Source organism: Mycteria americana, chromosome 8 (genome assembly GCF_035582795.1).
Source record: "Mycteria americana isolate JAX WOST 10 ecotype Jacksonville Zoo and Gardens chromosome 8, USCA_MyAme_1.0, whole genome shotgun sequence".
In the NCBI taxonomy this organism is placed as follows: domain Eukaryota; kingdom Metazoa; phylum Chordata; class Aves; order Ciconiiformes; family Ciconiidae; genus Mycteria; species Mycteria americana.
The window spans coordinates 41543610-41563308 of record NC_134372.1 but is presented as its reverse complement, the minus strand read 5'-3'; the positions used below and the strand labels follow the sequence as shown (position 1 = coordinate 41563308).

The following is a 19699-nucleotide window of genomic DNA, read 5'->3' as shown; positions in this document are numbered from 1 at the left end:
TAAGCACCTAAAAAGCTCTTCTGCTTTTCTCCTCAGTCCTCAAGACTCTATTGGAACATTAAATGCTTGAAATACACACCTTGCTCATACTCATCTTTGAGTAACATACCCGTTGAAACTTACTCAAGATTAAAAAAGGCTGCAGAGTTTGATACAAAAATGAAGAGGTAGATGAGATAATCAAAGTCAAATTTAAAAAATCCCATTATCAACCCATTTAGTATCTCCAAACCTGAACTTTTGGAGGCTACAGACCCATGCTAGTTCTTACTGTGATCAACACATTTCTTCCTTCCTGGAAAAACCCTACATATCGGAGATGTGCATGTATCACTGGAAATTTGTAATGCAAAGCATTAAGCATTGTTAACTTTGTTACTGCACGCAGCAAGTAATACTAGGAGTAACTAGAGCTCATAAATGAAATTTTTGGTCTTGTGCCATAACCAGCAGAACATAATGCAGTTATTCAACTCCCATAAACACTTAAACACTTCATAAACATGCTTAAAACACTTCTTCACTGTCTTTCCTTGACAGATACACATACAAGTGGTCTTAAAGAGCAGTGGTCCTTAAGAAAGAGAATTATTGGCTGCACAAAATGAAGCTCATCATTTGTTTAACTCGAAATCCAGTTTAATCCAGTTTTCCTTTATTTAATTAAATCATCCAAAATCACTTCAAGGTTCTCTTTAAAAAGTCATAAGCTGTCTTGCATTTTAACTAAAGTTAAGTACCTGAATAGAAACTAGACTCTTAGAAAATAACACATCTTTTATTATTATTGTCATCACCACATGGCTTGGAAATGGCTATTTCATGCTTCTCTGATTCTGTGAAATTTCTACTTTAGTAATATTTTAAATTAGAAGTAGAGGAAGTCCTAGTTCTAACAGAGAAATCAAAATAAAATCTGAATCACTGACTTAATAAAAACAACAGCACTTGTTTTACATCCCTTCTATTTCAAACTTATTAAGTTGTATTTTAACAGATCCATTCCCCATGACTTTATCAAGGTTTTATCTGATGACTTCACTAAGACAATCTACATGCAGGACAAGTTTATTTCTCCTGTTAGGGTTTACGTTGTTGTATTCTTTGTGCAATCCTTTACCTATATAAGACCACAACTTATAACAATTCTTTTGCCATATAAAACTGACAAACTTCAAGAATCCTGAAAAACAGAGATGCTATTGTGAAACTGAAATGTTGAAGTTTATGTGGAAGTTTAACTATAGAAATCACATACTGCAGCAAATACTGTGTTCATCTGTCTGAAGTGTTATGTAATGATCTGATCCAAGAGAGACGGAGTGCCTGAAACTGACTCTGAAATTGTCAGGAAAAGACATCAGTAATTGACAATATTTCTGTTAAACATAACAGAACACAAGCTATTTCTGAATTAGGATAAAATTCAAGCAACCAAACAAAAAAAACCAAACAGGATTGGTCATCATGAAGATATAGATCCCCCCTGAAATTCTCGTATTTTTAAAGGATGAGAAAATACTAAGAGTTGTGGAATATCTATAAAATAATATAAACATATCAGTGCATAGCAGAAAGGCTTCTCTACAGGAAACAAACACTGCTTCAAAATTAATGTTCCATTTATATTTATTTCAGCACACTGGAACATATTAGAGTAGTACAGATTGTGGCGAGTCTCTGCATGTACATGTGTGTGGGAGGGAGGCAGAAAGAAAAAGATGTGAAACATATTTCTCGAGTTTGTTCCGTAGGTCATTCTTTGGGAAAAAAATAATAATAGAGTTGAAAAGTTTTGTCTGCTTTCAGTAGATCACTCAGTTTATTTTATTATGGTCTCCAGAAGGAAGATGAACAAGTCAAGAGCAAAACTGTGTTACGTTCTATTTTTATTTCCTCACTGATAGACTGTCACAAGTTTAACAAAGGACTTGCTCAACATCTTCCACCTCCTTCATTTTTGTCCACTTTTCTACCTCTCATTGTCATGAAAAAGACGTCAGACTCTTGCAAAATGCATGCTTCCACAGGCATGGACAAATGCAGAACCATACATACCCGCTAACCAGGTGGAGTGCGAGGACTGTGTTTCGACTGTGTATCCTGGAAAGGAGGACAAGGAGGAGGGGAAACTGAGGACAGACTACATTTTCAAGTCCTTGACTTCAAAGCTGAATTTGTAGTTAAGAAGTTTCCAAAGTTCAGCAACTCCACCTGTAAAGAGGTGACTAAGATAGGCCACATACCTACCTTTAATCAACATATAAAATGTATAGCTTGGGACTAAAGGACATTATAATTTCAAGTTGCTGATAATACCAAAACAAAAAAGAAAGAGTAAAATTTCTGTGGTAGATGCACAAGCCATGCCAGAAAATATTAATTAAAGCCATATTCTTCAGGCCCTGCTCAGACAAAGTTTTCACTCACTTTCATTTTCTGTGGGGTTTTTTTTTTCTGCATTAGTGCATGCAAGACATAAAAATTGTTTAATATAGCCCAGAACCGATATGAGTTTTGAATCAATTACCTACAATTTGCAGAAGAATGAAACATGCCTGAAAAAAGACCAAATGATTTTTTAAAATCATAGAATCATTTAGGTTGGAAAAGACCCTTAAGACCATTGAGTTCAACTGAATCAGTGACAATCAGTGACAGTACACCTAACCTTGCACTGAGTCCTTTGCTTACCATTGTAGTAGCAAAGTAATGTAAACAGACTATGTTGGTATGCACTTTTCCCTTTCACTTCAAGGCCTGGTTCAGCTTCTGCTGCAGTTAGTCAGATCTCTTCTATTCTGGAAGTTTAATCTAGTCCTTGTCCTTAATATTACATTATCTATTTCCGACATTTAAAATAATTTAATTTTTTAAATGTAAATATAATTTAAATTAAAACAGGGACTTAAACTGGGTACTTTGTTAACTTCAAAGTATCAACACTGATTTATAAGACTTGATAATCAAGCTACCTTTTCAAAAAGTTAGTAATTCTTTTCATACAGATACAATACATATTGACAGAAGCAGTTAGCCCCTGTTTTGCTTATCTGAGGGCAGGCTATAATTTGACATTCAAATGCAATCTCTTTGTTATTTTTCATACCATTAAGCTGTACAGTTATTCAGCAGCCTAACAAATGGTTACTCTGTAATTACCTCTGATCTTCTGTGAATTGAAAGATCCATCTGCAAAACTGGGAAATGTTTGTAATTTTTTGCAGAAGTACCATATTTTGTTTGGTGTATATGCATGATATTGTCTTGTCTGAATGCACAGATAGATCAAAAGGGCTTGGAAAGGCAAAACTAGATTGGAAAAGCAAAACATGCCCTCAAATGTAGTTTACAGCTGTGAAGAGGGTCTCTTCTACCATAACCCTGGTTATAAGGGAAAATCAAAAGACACTGTTCTGTTTAAATTTATCCATGCATGATAAGAGAGGAAAAGTTATCCACTGCTGCAACGTGACTTAGAACCAGCAGCCACAGTAAGCGAGCTGTAATTTTGTCCTTGAGGGAGCAGAGGATGCTGAAACTAATTTATATCCACCTTAGAGCTGGAGGGGAATGGGAAGCATAGGCAACCCCCACCCCTCGTGCCCCCCTCCCAAAAACCGAGCAACCCAGAAACTCAAGGGTTTCTGGTTATTATAAATCACTTTGAATGGCAGTATCCCTTTAATCATGATGTTTGTGTTTTGAAAAATCCACCTTAGTTTCACCACTTCCTATTAATTTCATGGACCCCAAAAAGAAAATGCTAGAAGATATAGTAGGTACTAGATGCACTAGGTAACACATGGGTGCTCATCACATGTAGCCTACGTATTGCATAAAGCAGTGATTAGACTGCATGGGATATGCACTAGGAGAGAGAAGGGGGGATGTTAAAGTAGGGGGAGCAAAGGGATGGCATGAGGCTTGAAAAGAGTTAGAAGGGGCATCCTAATCAGAAACTGTAGCACCTTTTCAATATTTGAGTAGCAATTATGGGTACTTGTCTCTTGTCAGAAGCTCTGGATGCAAACAGCATGTCTTTAGAGACTGTTCTTCTGCATATCTAATTTTGACCACAGTGAGCTTTATATTCATAGTGACACATAATCAAGATATATGTGACACATCAATATGAGTAAACAAATACATAATTCAAAATAAATTATTAGTATAGCTGTTTGCGCGGGTTGTATTGGAAGCTGCTTTGGTTGTGTCAGGTTTATGACAATGAAAACACTTCTGTTTTATTCACAGATCCTAAGTAAATCCTTAAGGGGGAAGAAAAAAAAATAAAAGTACACCGCAAACATCCTTCCACCCACACATCTATCCAGAGACCAAACTGAAACAAATGCTGGTGGAAAAGAACCTGTGTTTCTGATACAGTACTGTGTTATTGAGCCTTATTTGTCCCTAACGAGGATGCAAGTCAGGGTGTAGTTTGCAGTTATGTCACTTCCAGTAAATGAAGTGCATTACGTATTTCAGTGGTGAATTGTTACGAGTGTAAAAATTAAAAATACAGTTTAAGTTTTAGCAACTATTAGCAGTGGACTTATAAACTATAAAGAAAGGCAAGTTAGAAATGTTTGATGTTATAGTTACATTTTTTGCAAAAGTGAATGCAAATTAAAAAAAAGAAGGAAAAAATTATACCTAACTTCAAGAATAAGTAATAGCAAAACAGCATTTGAAATCTCCGGAAGCATCTGCAACTAGGAAGCACTATTCTACAGACCCATCATTTTAGCAAAAGTCAGAGTCTACTAAAAGCTTTTGAAAAAAGTTTTTTCCACTTCCTTGTGGCAGCTACCAATAAGGAAAAAAGAGTTAGGAAACCAGGGAACCACAGAAAAGCATAGGGAACCACATCTTTCTGTTACCTTTATTATACACACTAGCAATAATAACAGCGTGATGAAATGCTACTGGATCTTTACTGCTTGTGGATCACAGCACCACAAACCTAATTAGGATTCCAGATTTTCTGGGGCAGTGTAATGCCTTATTCGTTGTGAGGAAGTAACAGGTTTTAATTTCTGAATATAACAATAAGAAAAAATTTCCAGAAAATAACACAGTGCCATTAAGTGACAGAAAAAGATTTGCCTTATAAAATAAACCTGTGAACAGGCAGGAAGGAAACTGATGGAAGAAAAGTTTTAAGACACAACAAATGTACCAGGGCATGATTTGCTGCTGTGTTGCTCAATTCCAGCTTAATCAAGGGAGTTGCGCTAGCATAAAACAGTCAGGAATCTGGCCCACACTTTAGAGCAATTATATTGTTAATATGCTAATACATCATGCATATTAAAATGTTATAAAATATTGACTTAGATATGCAAGGTCTTATTGTCAATTATAATTAGCCATGAAATTTTATAATGACTAGCAGCAATAATAATAACAATAAGTAGACTGATTGGGGACTAAATGTCTGGAATATTTTGGGGTTTTTGTTTTAAATGATTTCATGATTGAAGTAAAATATTTAATAGCTCAAATGAAATCCCTCCCTTACTGATAGACAAAACATCAAAATGCTTTAATAAAAAATTTTATTAAACAAGACTTTATTATAGAAGTATTTAAATGTCATTATTTTTAGAGCTCATATTCCTTTCTGGGACTGATTTTCTTAACAGTGCAATTTAATTACTCTTATGTTTCCTTCACAGATAAAATATTGCTGGATATGCTGGATTTGAATCAGGTTCTAGGAGCTTAGGATCAAACCCTTCTTACTTGCATACCTTCAGCAATAAGCAAAAAGATCTCCCTAGCATATCAGTGTGTACCTTTAAAAAATCCTCTCCTCTGTTTTTCAGCCAGAAAATACTGTCATTCTTTGCTATCCAGCAACTTTACTAGTAGCTCAAAGCATGCTACTCTGAGTAGAATCTTTACTCTAGAAAGAAATGTGCTTAAAGAAGATTGACTAAAACGATATTCAGTTGCAAGCCTCTACTCTGACCTACTGTCATGCTTCAGCCTTACAGAAAAAACAGTGGAGATTTCAGATAGTCACATTCCACTTAGAAGTAGATGAATTCAGCTTATCAAACTAGACGAATACTACACAGTATTTTTAAGATTAATCATTTTCTTCAGAAATTTTAATTCAAATGTTCAAAGTGCAGATGGCCAATTGTTAGTTGTTCAGTTTAACAATGCACTCATTTTGCTAATATAATATGTACATTGTCAGTTTAATATGCCTCTGGTTTTCTCAAAGTAATTAACATACTTCACATGAATTAGTCAAGCACGTTTTCACCAATGACCCTTGTATTCCTTACTTGAATCCTTATCTGTTTGTGCCCCAGAAAGCCTTATTCCCTTCTAAAACACCACCTAGTATCTTAACCTTATGTATTTTAAGCTTTGAACAGTGTTCTCAGTTCCAGTACGTTTTTGTGAAATCCACATTTGCAAATCTAGAACTAAGATGCCTACCCTGGCTTTATAATGCCCTGAAACCAGAAATAAAAGAAGTTAGACTGCTCATGTAAATCTCTCTCCTTTTCCTTGCCATAATTATGTTTATTATCTCCTCTGACTTTTTTTTGCGCTGAATTACTCAGATGCTTTATTCACAGCTGCCTTACATGCTTTCCTCTGAAATCAGAGGTTGCTGACTTCTATTCAGCGTCCCATACCTGAATTTTAACGCTTGCTCCTGAACTACTGAGACCATTTTATATAGAGATTGTTCTGTAAGTACACTCCATTCCCATTCACATTTCCTCATAATATGGCCACTCCCATGCTACTATCCATGTGGATCACCTCTCCGGCTATTCTTGAGCTGCAAAAAACACTAATGGGAAAATTTGTGATATGTCTGAATGTGCTTTGATAGCCGAGAACTGCAAACTAGCTTTACGTGACATACCAGCCCTCCACTGACCAATGGCAAATGCTCTGCGACCCATTAGAATCTATGGAGTTCTCTGTAACCCTGTATGTGTGTGCAAATGAATAAAAACTACCTTACTAAATTCTGTGTTTCTGTGCAAAAATGATGGATTATCTAGTTTGAGTTCCACTAAGCCAGAGAAAAAGGGGTCAGGCAAAAAAGGTTAATATTCCTGAGTGTCTCCTGTTTAAACCTCCATAAAGGCTTATTTCCTCCTCTTTCCAAAACTTACTGAAATTTACTCAGCCCTAAATTAGAGGTAATTATATGATGCACCGAAGTAACTCCCTAAAATGTTAGAATTATTGCTAATAATGCCTATAGTCATTTTTACAATAAAAGGCTAAATAAAATAAAATAAATGAAAGCATGAGCAAAGGCATTCACGGCATTAAAAAGTACATTGTAGCTGAAGGCTTATTCTGAAGAGTAATTATGTCTCTCTTCCTTTTTAATTAGTGTCCTTGTATTTTTTAAAGGAATATACAATATAGATAACTTTAGTAGAGCATGTGCCGGGTGATGATTCAATTATTGTATTTATATTCTTCGTAAACCATAGAGAGTCTTTCTGGCTTTATGCCCTTTCCCATTAGGTGATAAAATTGCCTCATACTTCTTCATTTCTAAAGAATGCAGTTGGTATGGGTAATTACCTTTGTCAGATAGAGCCCACAGGTTTGTCCTTGAGATTCCTATGCTCCATGCCTGAAAAATATTTGTTGTGGTCTAATCACCACTTACATTTCAAGATCTTGTCTACATTTTCGTCTATTGCTTTGACTAATAATTGACAACAATTTCTACTAGTTGTCGCAGTTCTGGTACTTTGCCAAGTACTTGGGCGGGGGCTTAGCTAGCCACTGGTATGCTTTTTGTTTGGCAAGTGAAGCTGAATACCAAGAATCATTTGATAAAGCAGTCAATCAAAATGAAAATAATAGCTCCATGACCGCAGTGCCTGGAGAATAAGGAAAACAGAAATTCCATTAAAACCCTTCATTCAGAGATTTAAAACCTGGCTAAAAGCATTGCTCTAGGCTAAGAGAAATATCCTCTCCCAGGCAGTCCTGCACTGGCTTTGGAATTCCCCGGCGGGCTGATTTGTTGCATGTCCGTGCATGTGATGCACAGAGTGTGAGAAGAGGGAGAAATTTTAGAAGGGCCTTCTGGTAACGTGACACAACAGAGCAAACGGATGCACACTTCATCTCTGTATTTCCCAGTATGTCTGACAAGGCTTGAGCCTCTACTGATTATAAAAGAACCTGTCTATGCTTGAATATGCTCACGGTAGCACCTCACAAACGGTAACTGAGATTCGACCTGAATGCAGCCTGAGGAATCCAGTGCTGCGCATGGTCATACGAAGGCTGGGAAGAAAATATAAATCTTGAGTAGCCCACTCAATGTTATGTCAGGTGAAAGAAAGCTTGGGGACTTTAAAGGGATCATCATTTAGTTGTCTTTAAAGTTTATGAGCCGTGGTTTCTGTTATTTGTTGGTGTGTTTTTCACAAATCTCAGAGGCTGCCACCTGGAATATGTTCGGAAGTTTTTTCTTGTTGAAATCTATGGTATCATTCAATGAATTTCTACTCTGTAATACACATATCCTTGAGAAAAGGATTACCTCACTTTTTTAAAAGAGGATTCCAGATAAGCATTGCTAATAGTGAATGCATTATAGTATACTTTTTGTTTTCAAAGAATTCACTAGAATTCTGTATCTCAAGCAGATCTCAGCTACTTTCAGAGGGATGAGTATGCAAATATCAGGATATTCATATTTAAATTGGAGGAATGTTGTGCAGTTAAATTATGTTACTAATACGCTTCTTTCTTGCCTCAGTTAAAAGAGCTTCTCTGAGATAAGTCTTTGCTTTGGTTTCAAACTACATTATTTCTCCATTTATTACTGGTTTTGTTATATCAATTAACCAGCAATGACTGAAGTATAGGGCATTTCCTTAGTATTAATGAGACATACAGTAAGGATGCTAGGGAAATACCTGCAACGTGGCTGTTACAGCCATTAGAAGATGGAAATAGAAATCCATGGAGCTGGAGGCAGAGAGAAGGTAGAGTTTAATTACTATATGCCTTATACTTGTGTGACAATCTGATAGCTTGAACGATCAGAGATTCTGAATTCCATTCAGAATCTGTGCAAACTGTAGCAAAAATGTTCTAATAAATAAATCATGGCTATTTGATTTTCTTTTAGTAGCTGAGTAGCATTGACAATACATAACTCGGTAAGTACTGCAAAACCTGTACAAGAAACAGAGAAAATACAGAGGAGGTTAGCCCAGCCTGAACTCTGCTCTGCTTCACTGCCCAGCAAAATTGCTAACCAGTTAATGCAAGCAACATAGGCATGTCAGTGTGAACAGTAGTTATAGCTAGACTTGTAACTTATATAAACTAAAACATGTATTTGTGTGTTCAGATGAATGGGATCACGTATGACTATTAGGATCCTGACTTTACTGGGTTTTACTGAATGGCAGAAAATTCCATTTCAAAAAAGTACCAAAGAACCAAAGATGTGATGAGCCTTTGTACACATAAAAAAGATGCACCAAAAGAAAAGTCTGTAAGTTAATCATTCATTCTTACAGCCCTGCAATTCAGGCTCTCATAGAATACTTGCATATGCCCCCAGATTCCTTTCCTGTTCAGGGCATAGCTCCAGAGAGCCCAAACATACAAGCGGCATAATCAGCCCTGACTTACAAAAAGCAAGGCTATATCCATCCCGATTTTCTCAAGCACCTAGCTAAAATAAACCTCTCAACCTCAGGATACAATTTTAAGCTCTCATAAGTCTCAACTACACAACAAAACAGTGAGAAATCTCATTAGTCCAGTATTTGAAGTCCAGAGACAGTGACAGAAAACAAAGTTCACCTTTTACATCCACAGACCAAAACGTACATTCTCAGGGAAAGGTCATTTTGCCAGTGAGCCTGCTTCCTCTAGCCTGTAATCATCTAGATGTTCCTGCTCCTGACTCATTCAGCAGAGTAAACTTGGACGTATGGCAACGTAGAAAGAATATTTGAGAATCAATTCATAGGTGCAATAACTTTCAGTATCCCTCTTGCCATGAGTGTTAATATATATATTTCTTCTGTGAATCCTAAGCCTGTGTTTCAGAGTGATCTTTCAAAGAGGTCAAAGTTCTTTGTAATATTATCTTCTCTTAAAAATCCATGTGACAGTATTCATCAACACAGAGGAGTCACTACATGACCAGAGAGGAAAGAAGTTGAACAACAAAGAAGCAAAAATTAATTTGACAGTATAAGAAAGAAGTATAAGAAATCATACAGTAGAAAAACTTGTGCAAAAGGAATGGAACATTTAAGAGTAGACAGATTTAAGGGTAGCAGTTGAGAGGATCAAAGCTGTAGAAGGAATTTATCTACTGGTTTTCCGCTAAGTTCATGGAAAATGTATAACTAAATCTGAAATACTGAAACTGTCACCTAAATATCACCTGTACCATGTTAATCACTTTCAGTCCAGTCTTTTTTGCTGATCACTCTTTGCATTGTTTCATCTTTAGTAACCAAAAAAAGATTCTGATGGATGAGATCGTCGAAGAATTATCTCTAGGGTGCATGCAACCAGTATGCAACATAGTTACTGTGATTTAAACAGGAGGCATAAAACTATATGCAACTTCTCTACGTATTTTGAGAACCAGAACATAAAGGCAATACAAAAGTTTGGGCAACTGTCTGAGGGAGAGCCACTCAAGGCAACTTGTCCTTAGTCTGTCTGGCTAGTTTAGCCAGCCGAGAAGAAAGGCTGCAGACAACTAGGAACTCCTTCACAGAGGCTGGAAGGAGTCTGCTAGTGATGGGAAGGTGACAGGAGGGAAATGCCACCATCCAAAATGACTCACTTTGCACAGGTCTCAGAATAGGATAGTAATACTATTTGTCACCAATAGCATGAATTTGTCCTGAATTAGAACTAGCCAGACATTTGCCTATGAATAGGAAACGTCCTTCTTCTAAAACAAAAAAAACCTAAACTGGTCTTTTGCCTGTTAAGTGCTTACAGGAAAGAGTCACAGTCCTCACTGGCTCATGCTTTTGTGTTTCTACTCCTAGTTTTACTAGACATGAAAGGGTTAAGTTCACATTTTGGGGCACTCGCATGAAAAAGAAGTAGCATGATTAAAATTATCCACACGCATTCTAAATCTGATCGCTTTCAAAGAGATCAGCCAGTCTGAATCTAAAAATCCTCATTCTCAAGCCAGGTGAAAATGCAGAAGTAGTTACGCTCACTTCAGCCAGACCAATATTGTCTTGGAAGATTCCCGCCTCAGACAGTGTCTGAGGGATGGTACAAAAGAATAACTTTGCCACAGTGACAGCAGAAAACTGCCAAAATTTACCTGTGCTTGTCGTGGCTTAGCTTCAGTGAGCAACTAAGCCCCACACAGCCGCTCGCTCACCTTCCCCCCCAGTGGGATGGGGGAGAGAATTGGAAGAGCAAAAGTAAGAAAACTCGTGGGCTGAGATAAGAACAATTTAATAATTGAAATAATGATAATAATGATAATAATGATGATGATAATAACAACAAATAATAATAATAATAATAATAATAATAATAATAATAATAATAATAATAATAATAATGTAATGGAAAACAACAGGGGAAAAAAAAGGAAAACAACAAGAGAGTGAGAGAGGAACAAAACCCAGAAAAAACCCCCAAGTGATACAACCACTCACCACCCACTGACCAATGCCCAGCCCGTCCCTGAGCAGCGATCGCTGCCCCCCAGCCAACTCCCCCCAGTTTCTATACTGAGCGTGACGGCATATGGTATGGAATAGCCCTTTGGCCAGTTGGGGTCAGCTGTCCTGGCTGTGCCCCCTCCCAGCTTCTTGTGCACTTGGCAGAGCATGGGAAGCTGAAAAGCCCTTGACCAGTGTAGACATTGATTAGCAACAACTAAAACATCAGTGTGTTATCCACATTATTCTCATGCTAAATCCAAAACACAGCACTATACCAGCTACTAGGAAGAAAATTAACTCTATCCCAGGTGAAACCAGGACAGTGCTTAAAGCACAAATTTAGCTGCAGGTAACTTACTAGCACGAAGTTCTGAAATAGTGATTTATGTTTTGGCGAAACTTGGTGTTTATCTATGAAAGTGTTGATAAATCAGGGTACATTTAGGATCTACCATCCTGGGAATCAAGAAGAAAAAAACAGTACCATGGCTTATGATTAGTAAGCAAGTGTAATGGCAATGAAATGGTCTGGTCATTGCCCCACAGGAACGGCCTTGAACTGAACCTGGAAAGCAGCTAGCCAAGGAAGAGAAAATGCTCCTGTACGAATGATGCTGACATATTTTTATGGGAGAGATCAGCAGTCCATTAATATTACTGTCAGTGAAAGCGTCGTAATGACACACTTAGTATTTTCATTTGCTGTTTGTGTCTGCCTCCAACAGATTTCTGTTACTTTATAACAAGAGATTTTGCTTATTACTGTGTTGGAAAAAGATCTAAAAATGCTCATTTTACCCTGCATGACAGTTCTATGAACACATTTAGTTTCTGCATGAGGAGTTTAAAAATAATTTCTCTTAAATAAGCAAAGATAGTAGTCTATGAAATTAAGCTCTTGTTTTATGTAAATGTCAAATAATTATATTAGGAATGCGAAAATAAGCCATCAGCAGGAACGCAAATGCTTAGAACAAGATTGGCATTATTATTTTCATAGCCAGTCTGATAAGAGGCAATTTTACAATAGTGATAGATGCTGAGGCTCCCATGAAGTGTAATGACAAGCCTGATTTCTTACAAAATTCTTCAGTATAATTATGTTTTAAAAATCTGAAGATGCAACAGGCAGACCTGATTCTCTTGTGGCTTAGTAAAGCGCACTTCTGTTAACTTTGCTCAGACACACACGTTTAAGGGAGATCAAAAAAATGAATTGGAGGAGTTTCTGGAAAAAATATTATTTTTATTTTGTTCTTTTTTGACTTTTTGGAGGAAACTAAATGTAAAATTACTTCACTTTACATCTTACTATTCCAATGTCTGAAAACTTCGGATCACACACTAATAATTCTGCTTTCCATGCCATTGGTAAATCTCGTGATCTGACATTCCTCATGTCTTCAGAAAATTGGTATGAAAATTTTATATCATTCTCCTTTAAAAACATCAAAGTTATTAAGTGGTTTGATGTTAACCTGGGCAAAATATGCCCCATAAAACCAGAGTTTACTTTCTTTCCTTATGTAGTTTGATCCCCTGTATCGGCATGGCTTTCCTGCAAGCAGAAAGTATTCTCACTAATTTATCAAAGTAGTGTTTGCCCGCAAGATTTAACAGTAATTAACGGCACTGTTGGCACTACTGCACTACTGGCAATGAAATACACAAATTATTAAGGTAAGTCATAGGAATACAGTTTGCAGGGGTTGTAAGTTGAGAGCTTAGTTTATACTCAGACCTATCTTTCTCATTTATGTATGCCATTTCAGTTACCTGTCACAGATTCCTAACATGTTTGTTTTTGAATACAAGTATCACAGAAAAATATTGGACAACAAAAATGGGCCAAATAAGCATATTTTATCCTCCCATTCATTATGTTCATAGCTACAGTATTATGACACTGAGCATTAAAGGTTCTGTATCATAATACTATATCCTTTAAAAAAGATAGTCTGGGGGAAAAGCAAGCAGTAACATCACCCTATTTTCTACACGCAAGAATTAGCAGCACTGATCATCAGGCTCTGAAGACAAATATTCTTACAACAATGTGCCAAGTGTATACGTACGTATGGGAGTTATGCATATACATCGACTGCAGAATAGGTACGTCAGCAGAAACATGTTCACAGTTTGTGTTTCAGTTAAGAAGATGACATGGGATGACTGACCTATGTTCTGAATCTGTTCTTTTGCTGCAATACATTTATGTCAAATGTATAGTCTAAAATACAGTGCTAATATTAATAATAAATTATATTATCATACGCGATCCTGTCAGCAGTGCTTACAATTCCATATTAATCAAGAATTCTCCTTGATTAAAATCTAGGACCCATATTCCCAGACAGGGTGACACTCCTGGCTCCCAGTGACTTAGGTGTACAGATCAGTCACAATAGTTTTGTGGATCTGAACAATCCATGTTCTTGTCTATAGCTGTATATGAGTAAATTTATTCATATGTATCAAATAGGACTACTTTCATGCAACATTACCCATGTGCTTAATCATTTATGGTACTGAAACATAAGCGTTAAGAACTTGTAGGTTGAGTCTACAATTTACTTCTACAATAGCAAAGCTTTATTTTTTCTGTCTTAATATAGCTAACTAAATATAAGGCTTTGAGTTTGGTTTTTTTTAAACATTTTTTAACATTTACCCTATACACCCTGAACAAATGTACTCGGGTATCTCTTCAAAATCTATACTACTGTATTCACTGAAAAAAAATGCAGTTTTGAAAACTACAAGAAATGGAACTTCAGCAGAAATTAAGTTTTCTTTCAAAAATTCTGTAACTTAAAAATCCAATGTGTTTTACTTTTTACTGAATTATATACAGTTTCCACTGCATATGCTGTTACAATTAATTATAAACCCAACAGAACTAAAAGTCAGTATACACAAATACTTACTAGTTTCAGTAGCTACAATAGTTATGTTGTGCCACATATTTGTTTCTCTGTCCAGTGGTGTTGCCAAAGTTATTTTCCCATCTTCTGCGTTAATGTTGAACTGTCTCTCAAGGTCAGTATGCCGGTCAATGGAAAACCTACAAAACAGACATCCCTGTAATCTACTTAATGAAGTTGGTGTAATCCATACAACACAAAACAATTTAGGGAGCCCTCTGAGAGCTGCAGTTCTATAGCCAAATGGATTGAGAAGCTCAATAGCATAATAATTTATAAGACGAAATGACAAACTGAGACTAAAAAAACTTAATAATTATTGCCCAAGGAGTAATTAGCTGTATACCCAGTGTGAAGGTCATAAAATGCCCTCAGGTTCACCGGGTAACATCTTTGAAAAACGGTGCTGATCAAGAGTTAATTACACAATCCATCACATTTATTAGACAGTTTCTATGGTATTTCACAGTAACTGATGATAATTTCAACAGTAATGTATTAAGCACACAAAAATGGTGGGCTTCATGGTTATTTTAAAAAGGGCTGAATAATATTATTTTACCAATAAATTTCAGATTAATGAAGCATGAACTATTCACCAAGCATATTATTTGGTTATGGTTCAAGCAGCTCCATGGGCGAAACGCAGTTAGTTAATCACCATTTTCCTATAAAACACTTCAAACACTGAAGGACTGATTGTTTTATGGATTGACATCACTGATTTTTAACAAAACAAGTTTCATCTGACAGGTAGTCAGAGTTTGCAAATGTGAACGTCCAGGTAAATTATGCAGCCTAAACAGAGCCAGCTTGACAGCAAGAAAGAGCTGCAGTAGATTGCTCCAACAGTGCATTAAGCAGGATGATGATTTAAAGCTCAGAACAGGATCTTCAGGAAAGATTTTATGTTTGTCCATTTTCACAGAGTTATTTTATTAATGTATTATTCGCAAAAAGAAACTAAATCACAAAATTAAGCCTTCCAATTTTTTGACAGGAAAGGTATGAAATGAGAGAGTTTAGTGATAAACTATTGATATGGTTCAACAAAAATTGACTTCAAGGGGTTTTACTGAATCCTAATTGTGGATTTATATAAAAGCCTTTTAAGCCTTTGTGTCTATGTATTACAGAACCTAACAGCATGCACTGACAATTTTTACATCTGTTCTGCATTATATCGAGGCATAATAGGGTGAGTTAGGATACGGCATCAGACTGGATTACGTTATATAGTGGTCAGAAAAGTGACTGTCAGTTTCTCATTACATTCCTACTTTTTGCAAATACACTGTTAAATTCACTGATAAAAGAACAAGAGCATATTTTGCTACAGTGACAATGGCACAGTTATCTGAAAATCAGTTATTCCATTCTGTTTTATGCTTTATCACAAGCAATTTCCAAAAAAAGTTCTGATTCGGAAGTTCCTTTATATGCTACAATAAACATATTCTGATGAACTCAAACTCATTCCAGCATGACACAATTGATTTTGATAGACATAGCATTAGGATCTGATTTCAAAGCTTAGGATTATGGCGTTCATCTTTTTTTATTTCAGTGTCAAGATATTTTCATATTTAGAATGAAATATGTTGCAATTAGATTGCTTGTGCAATGCATTCAGTAAGATACAATTCACTTTGAAAAAATTAGTTCTAAATTATGAAAATTTATCAAAATCTTAAAGTTTAAATGTTTAAAGACTGTATTACTAAAGATCAAGGCTAGCATGATCACACTGGTAAGTTACTTAACAACTACTAATGGACTTAAGAGTGAAAAACCCTGTTTTAACTAGGGATTTTTTAACTATGGGATTTTTTAGACATTAACTATGGGATTTTTTAGACATTTAAGCTTTCTGTTTTTAAACTCTGAGAAGAACTAGTTTTACTCACTTAAAAATGAGCAGTTTGGTTAAGAAGAGTACCAGAAAAATTATGAAGTAAAATTCCAAATATATGTGCCTAAAGCTAGGCACATGCATCTATATTTGGACTTTTAAGTAAACTGATTTTCTAGTGAGCTCCACATACTCAGTCCTCAATGGTTTAACGGGAATTTGTACTATCCTCAGCGTTTCTGAAAATCAGGTCACTTGTGTGGAAGAATAAAGCTGTAGGTGCCTAACTTCAGGCAATCATTTTTGAAAATATAGCTTAACCTTATTTTGATGTCTCCCTAGTTCCAATTAAAGTATTAGAAGTAAAATTCTGGTACTAGTGAAGTTAGTGAAAAATATCTTACAGACTTTCACAGGTTTAAGATTTCACTCAAGAAAATACAAGACAGACAGCAATCAAGACAACTTTTTTTAAGATGTTATCACTTAAAACTATCTTTTCATTCTTGACGTTTATGTAATGATGCAGAAAGAACTCTGCTGATATCAACCATTTATGAAACTTTTACAGTCCACTAACGAAATAAAATATGAAATGCTTATATGCTATTTAATGTTTAGTTGACCTGGGCTTGACATAAATTCCCCTGAGATAAGACAGAGTTTTTCTCTAAGGATCAATCCTTTTTTAAACTTCCATTCACAGTCTTCCTGCAGTACATTTTTTTAAGTTATAAAACTGTAACATCTGTGAGTTTATTATATTGCATTTCGTCTCATCCCAAGAGTATTTATTCACAATGCAAAACCAGCATTCAAAAGAAAACATTTTTAATATAAGTTACATGGCTGTACAAGACTACAAAGAGGTAAAACCCTCTCCTGATTTTAATTTGATAAATATTTGGTACAAAAATAAAAAATAAAATCTGCAGTGTCGTAAACCTGGGAAAACTAATAGTACATTTGCAGTTTCCTTTTCATGATAATGGTATTGTAACTCTTTTTAATGGGAATGCGGGATATACATTTTCTAAAAATGAGAAAAGAATATCTTGGGAAATAATATCTTTTGAAATTGCCATAAACCCAGCACAGGTTATTGGAAAGTTTTGGTTAGTTTATGGGTCTGCTATGGCAATTATAGGAACAACCCCATAGTGGTTTAACAGAAGACTTAAAATGATTCTCAGTCCTGCTCCTGCACTATTGCTATTGCTGTTATGACTTAATTTGATCTATTCTTTATTTGCACCAATGTAAATAACAGCAGAAATATTTTTTTGCTGCACCTGCTGAGATTTGAATCGCAGTACTGATCAGTGGTAAATCACCATTGTTTATTAATGCCAGGAAGATCAGACATGCTACTTAGTGACAGATAAACAGCTGTACCATTAGGGAGGCAGAAAATAATCGTATCTAGGTTTTTAAGGCCTGCTGTGAATTAAGAAAATGATCAACTGCTGCCAAAGATGAAATCTCTATCGATATGAATGAGGAAAACCTGCCACAGTGAAGCTTATCTCTCCACAGAGAAAGACACTGAAGGGCAGTGATTTATAGGAAGGCAGATACAGTATAGGAAGAAAGATTATTACTCATGCTTTTTTCTATGCACTTGAATCATGTTTTATCCAAGATAATTTACTGCAGATAAGTAGACCATAGTTATAAAATAACAACAGAAAAATGAAATAAGTACTACTGGAATCAATAGATTTGTATGCTAATAGATAATGACCTTTCAAGCCTAATTATACTATAAGCCAGAATGTACCACCCTTACTAAATAAACTACAGTAAAGCTTTACAACTAGCTTAGCTGAATTCACTGGGTCCCTTTCCCAAAAGAGATGCATGCAGTCTAGATGTGGTAAGGTGTGAGCCACTGACACATGTTTCTGAAATGACTAGGCTAGAATAAGGCAAACCTCTGACCGTGTTTACAATTATTAGCCAAATTTGTAAATCCTTTTCGCCATCAGGCTTAAAAGTGAGCCAGGCCCTTAAGCAACATGCACAGCAGAATAGCAAATAAAGATAAAAGAGAAATTTTGCTGCTTATTTTAAAAATACTGGGTTATGAAACATACTATATACTTAGACTAACCTAACAACCAATATGAAGAGATAGTTCCTATTCATTGGAGAAACGCATAATGAAAGCACAATTCAGCGGAACATCACGTTATCACTTAGCCATTCAAAGATGCCTTTGCTTATCCACAATTAGGGCTCAACAACAACAAGGAGAAAAGTCCCATACAACAGATGCATCCTTTAGTCCCATCCATCTAAAGGTGTCTAAATGTCTTTGACTGATACAGAGATTTCAGATTAATAACCACTGCCAAAACTCTGCATTTGACACAAGACATTGCTAAATAACCCTCTTCAGGTATTTCCCTAAGGTGGGCACATTCAGAACCAGACTGGTAATCCATCTGTACACCTGCTTGTAAATCTATGATAGGCTTCATACCTTTTAGATCAAGTGATGGAAAGATCAGAGAAGATGTTTCATCTCTTCTAAGCAAGCATAAAAACCAAAGTACTGTTTTATTGGGTAGAACTGAGGTTAATTTAAAAACAAAACAAAACAAAAAAACAAACAAACAAACAAAAAAAACCCAACAACCACAGGAGAAGTTTCTTTCCAGGCTGTTTTCTATAATTATTTTTCTAAATTCTTTAATGTTTTGTCTCATGACTCAATTATATTTCCGTGCTTAGAGATACCCAAGTTTTATTTCATTTATGGTACTGCAATACTCCGAGTTTACCGAGTCTTTGTGCATAAGACTAATGTGCAGCAGATGTGGTATTGGTAGCACATAAGGTGATTCACATTTTCATTTGTGTTGCTAGGGTTTTTATAACAAACGTACACAAAAGCTCTGCCTAACCAAAATATTGATAGAACAGATATTGATTGAAAAATATGTTTTCCTTGAAATGCAATTAGTTGTTGTCTCTTAAAATTCTGTTTTAAAGAAAAAAAATACGCTAAAAAATGGCCAGGCAGTATTAAAACAGTCCATTATTTTTAGAACAGAATGTTTTAATTCTGTTTTTCAAATTTTTAACTTATGTTTCGTATTTTTGAAAGTGTATCATAGAACATATACATAAAATTTACATCATATACATGATACAATAACAGAATAAACACTTGAAATGCACAATCAAAATGAAACATTCAAATCCAACAAAACAATGCTACCACA

At 35.6% G+C, this 19699-nt stretch overlaps 1 protein-coding gene across 5 annotated transcripts in view; it reads right to left on the bottom strand.

Annotated features, from left to right (window-relative positions):
- Positions 1-19699, bottom strand: part of CDH8 (cadherin 8) — a 154094-nt gene that overhangs the window by 38732 nt on the left and 95663 nt on the right. For all 5 annotated transcript variants that reach the window (XR_012776962.1, XM_075510844.1, XM_075510845.1 and 2 more), the window contains one exon: positions 14621-14757. Coding sequence is in view for 4 of the 5 variants with exons in the window: in XM_075510844.1 (XP_075366959.1) it covers positions 14621-14757 (137 nt within the window). In the remaining variant the exon portion in view is untranslated. The remainder of the gene's footprint in view (positions 1-14620; positions 14758-19699) is intronic.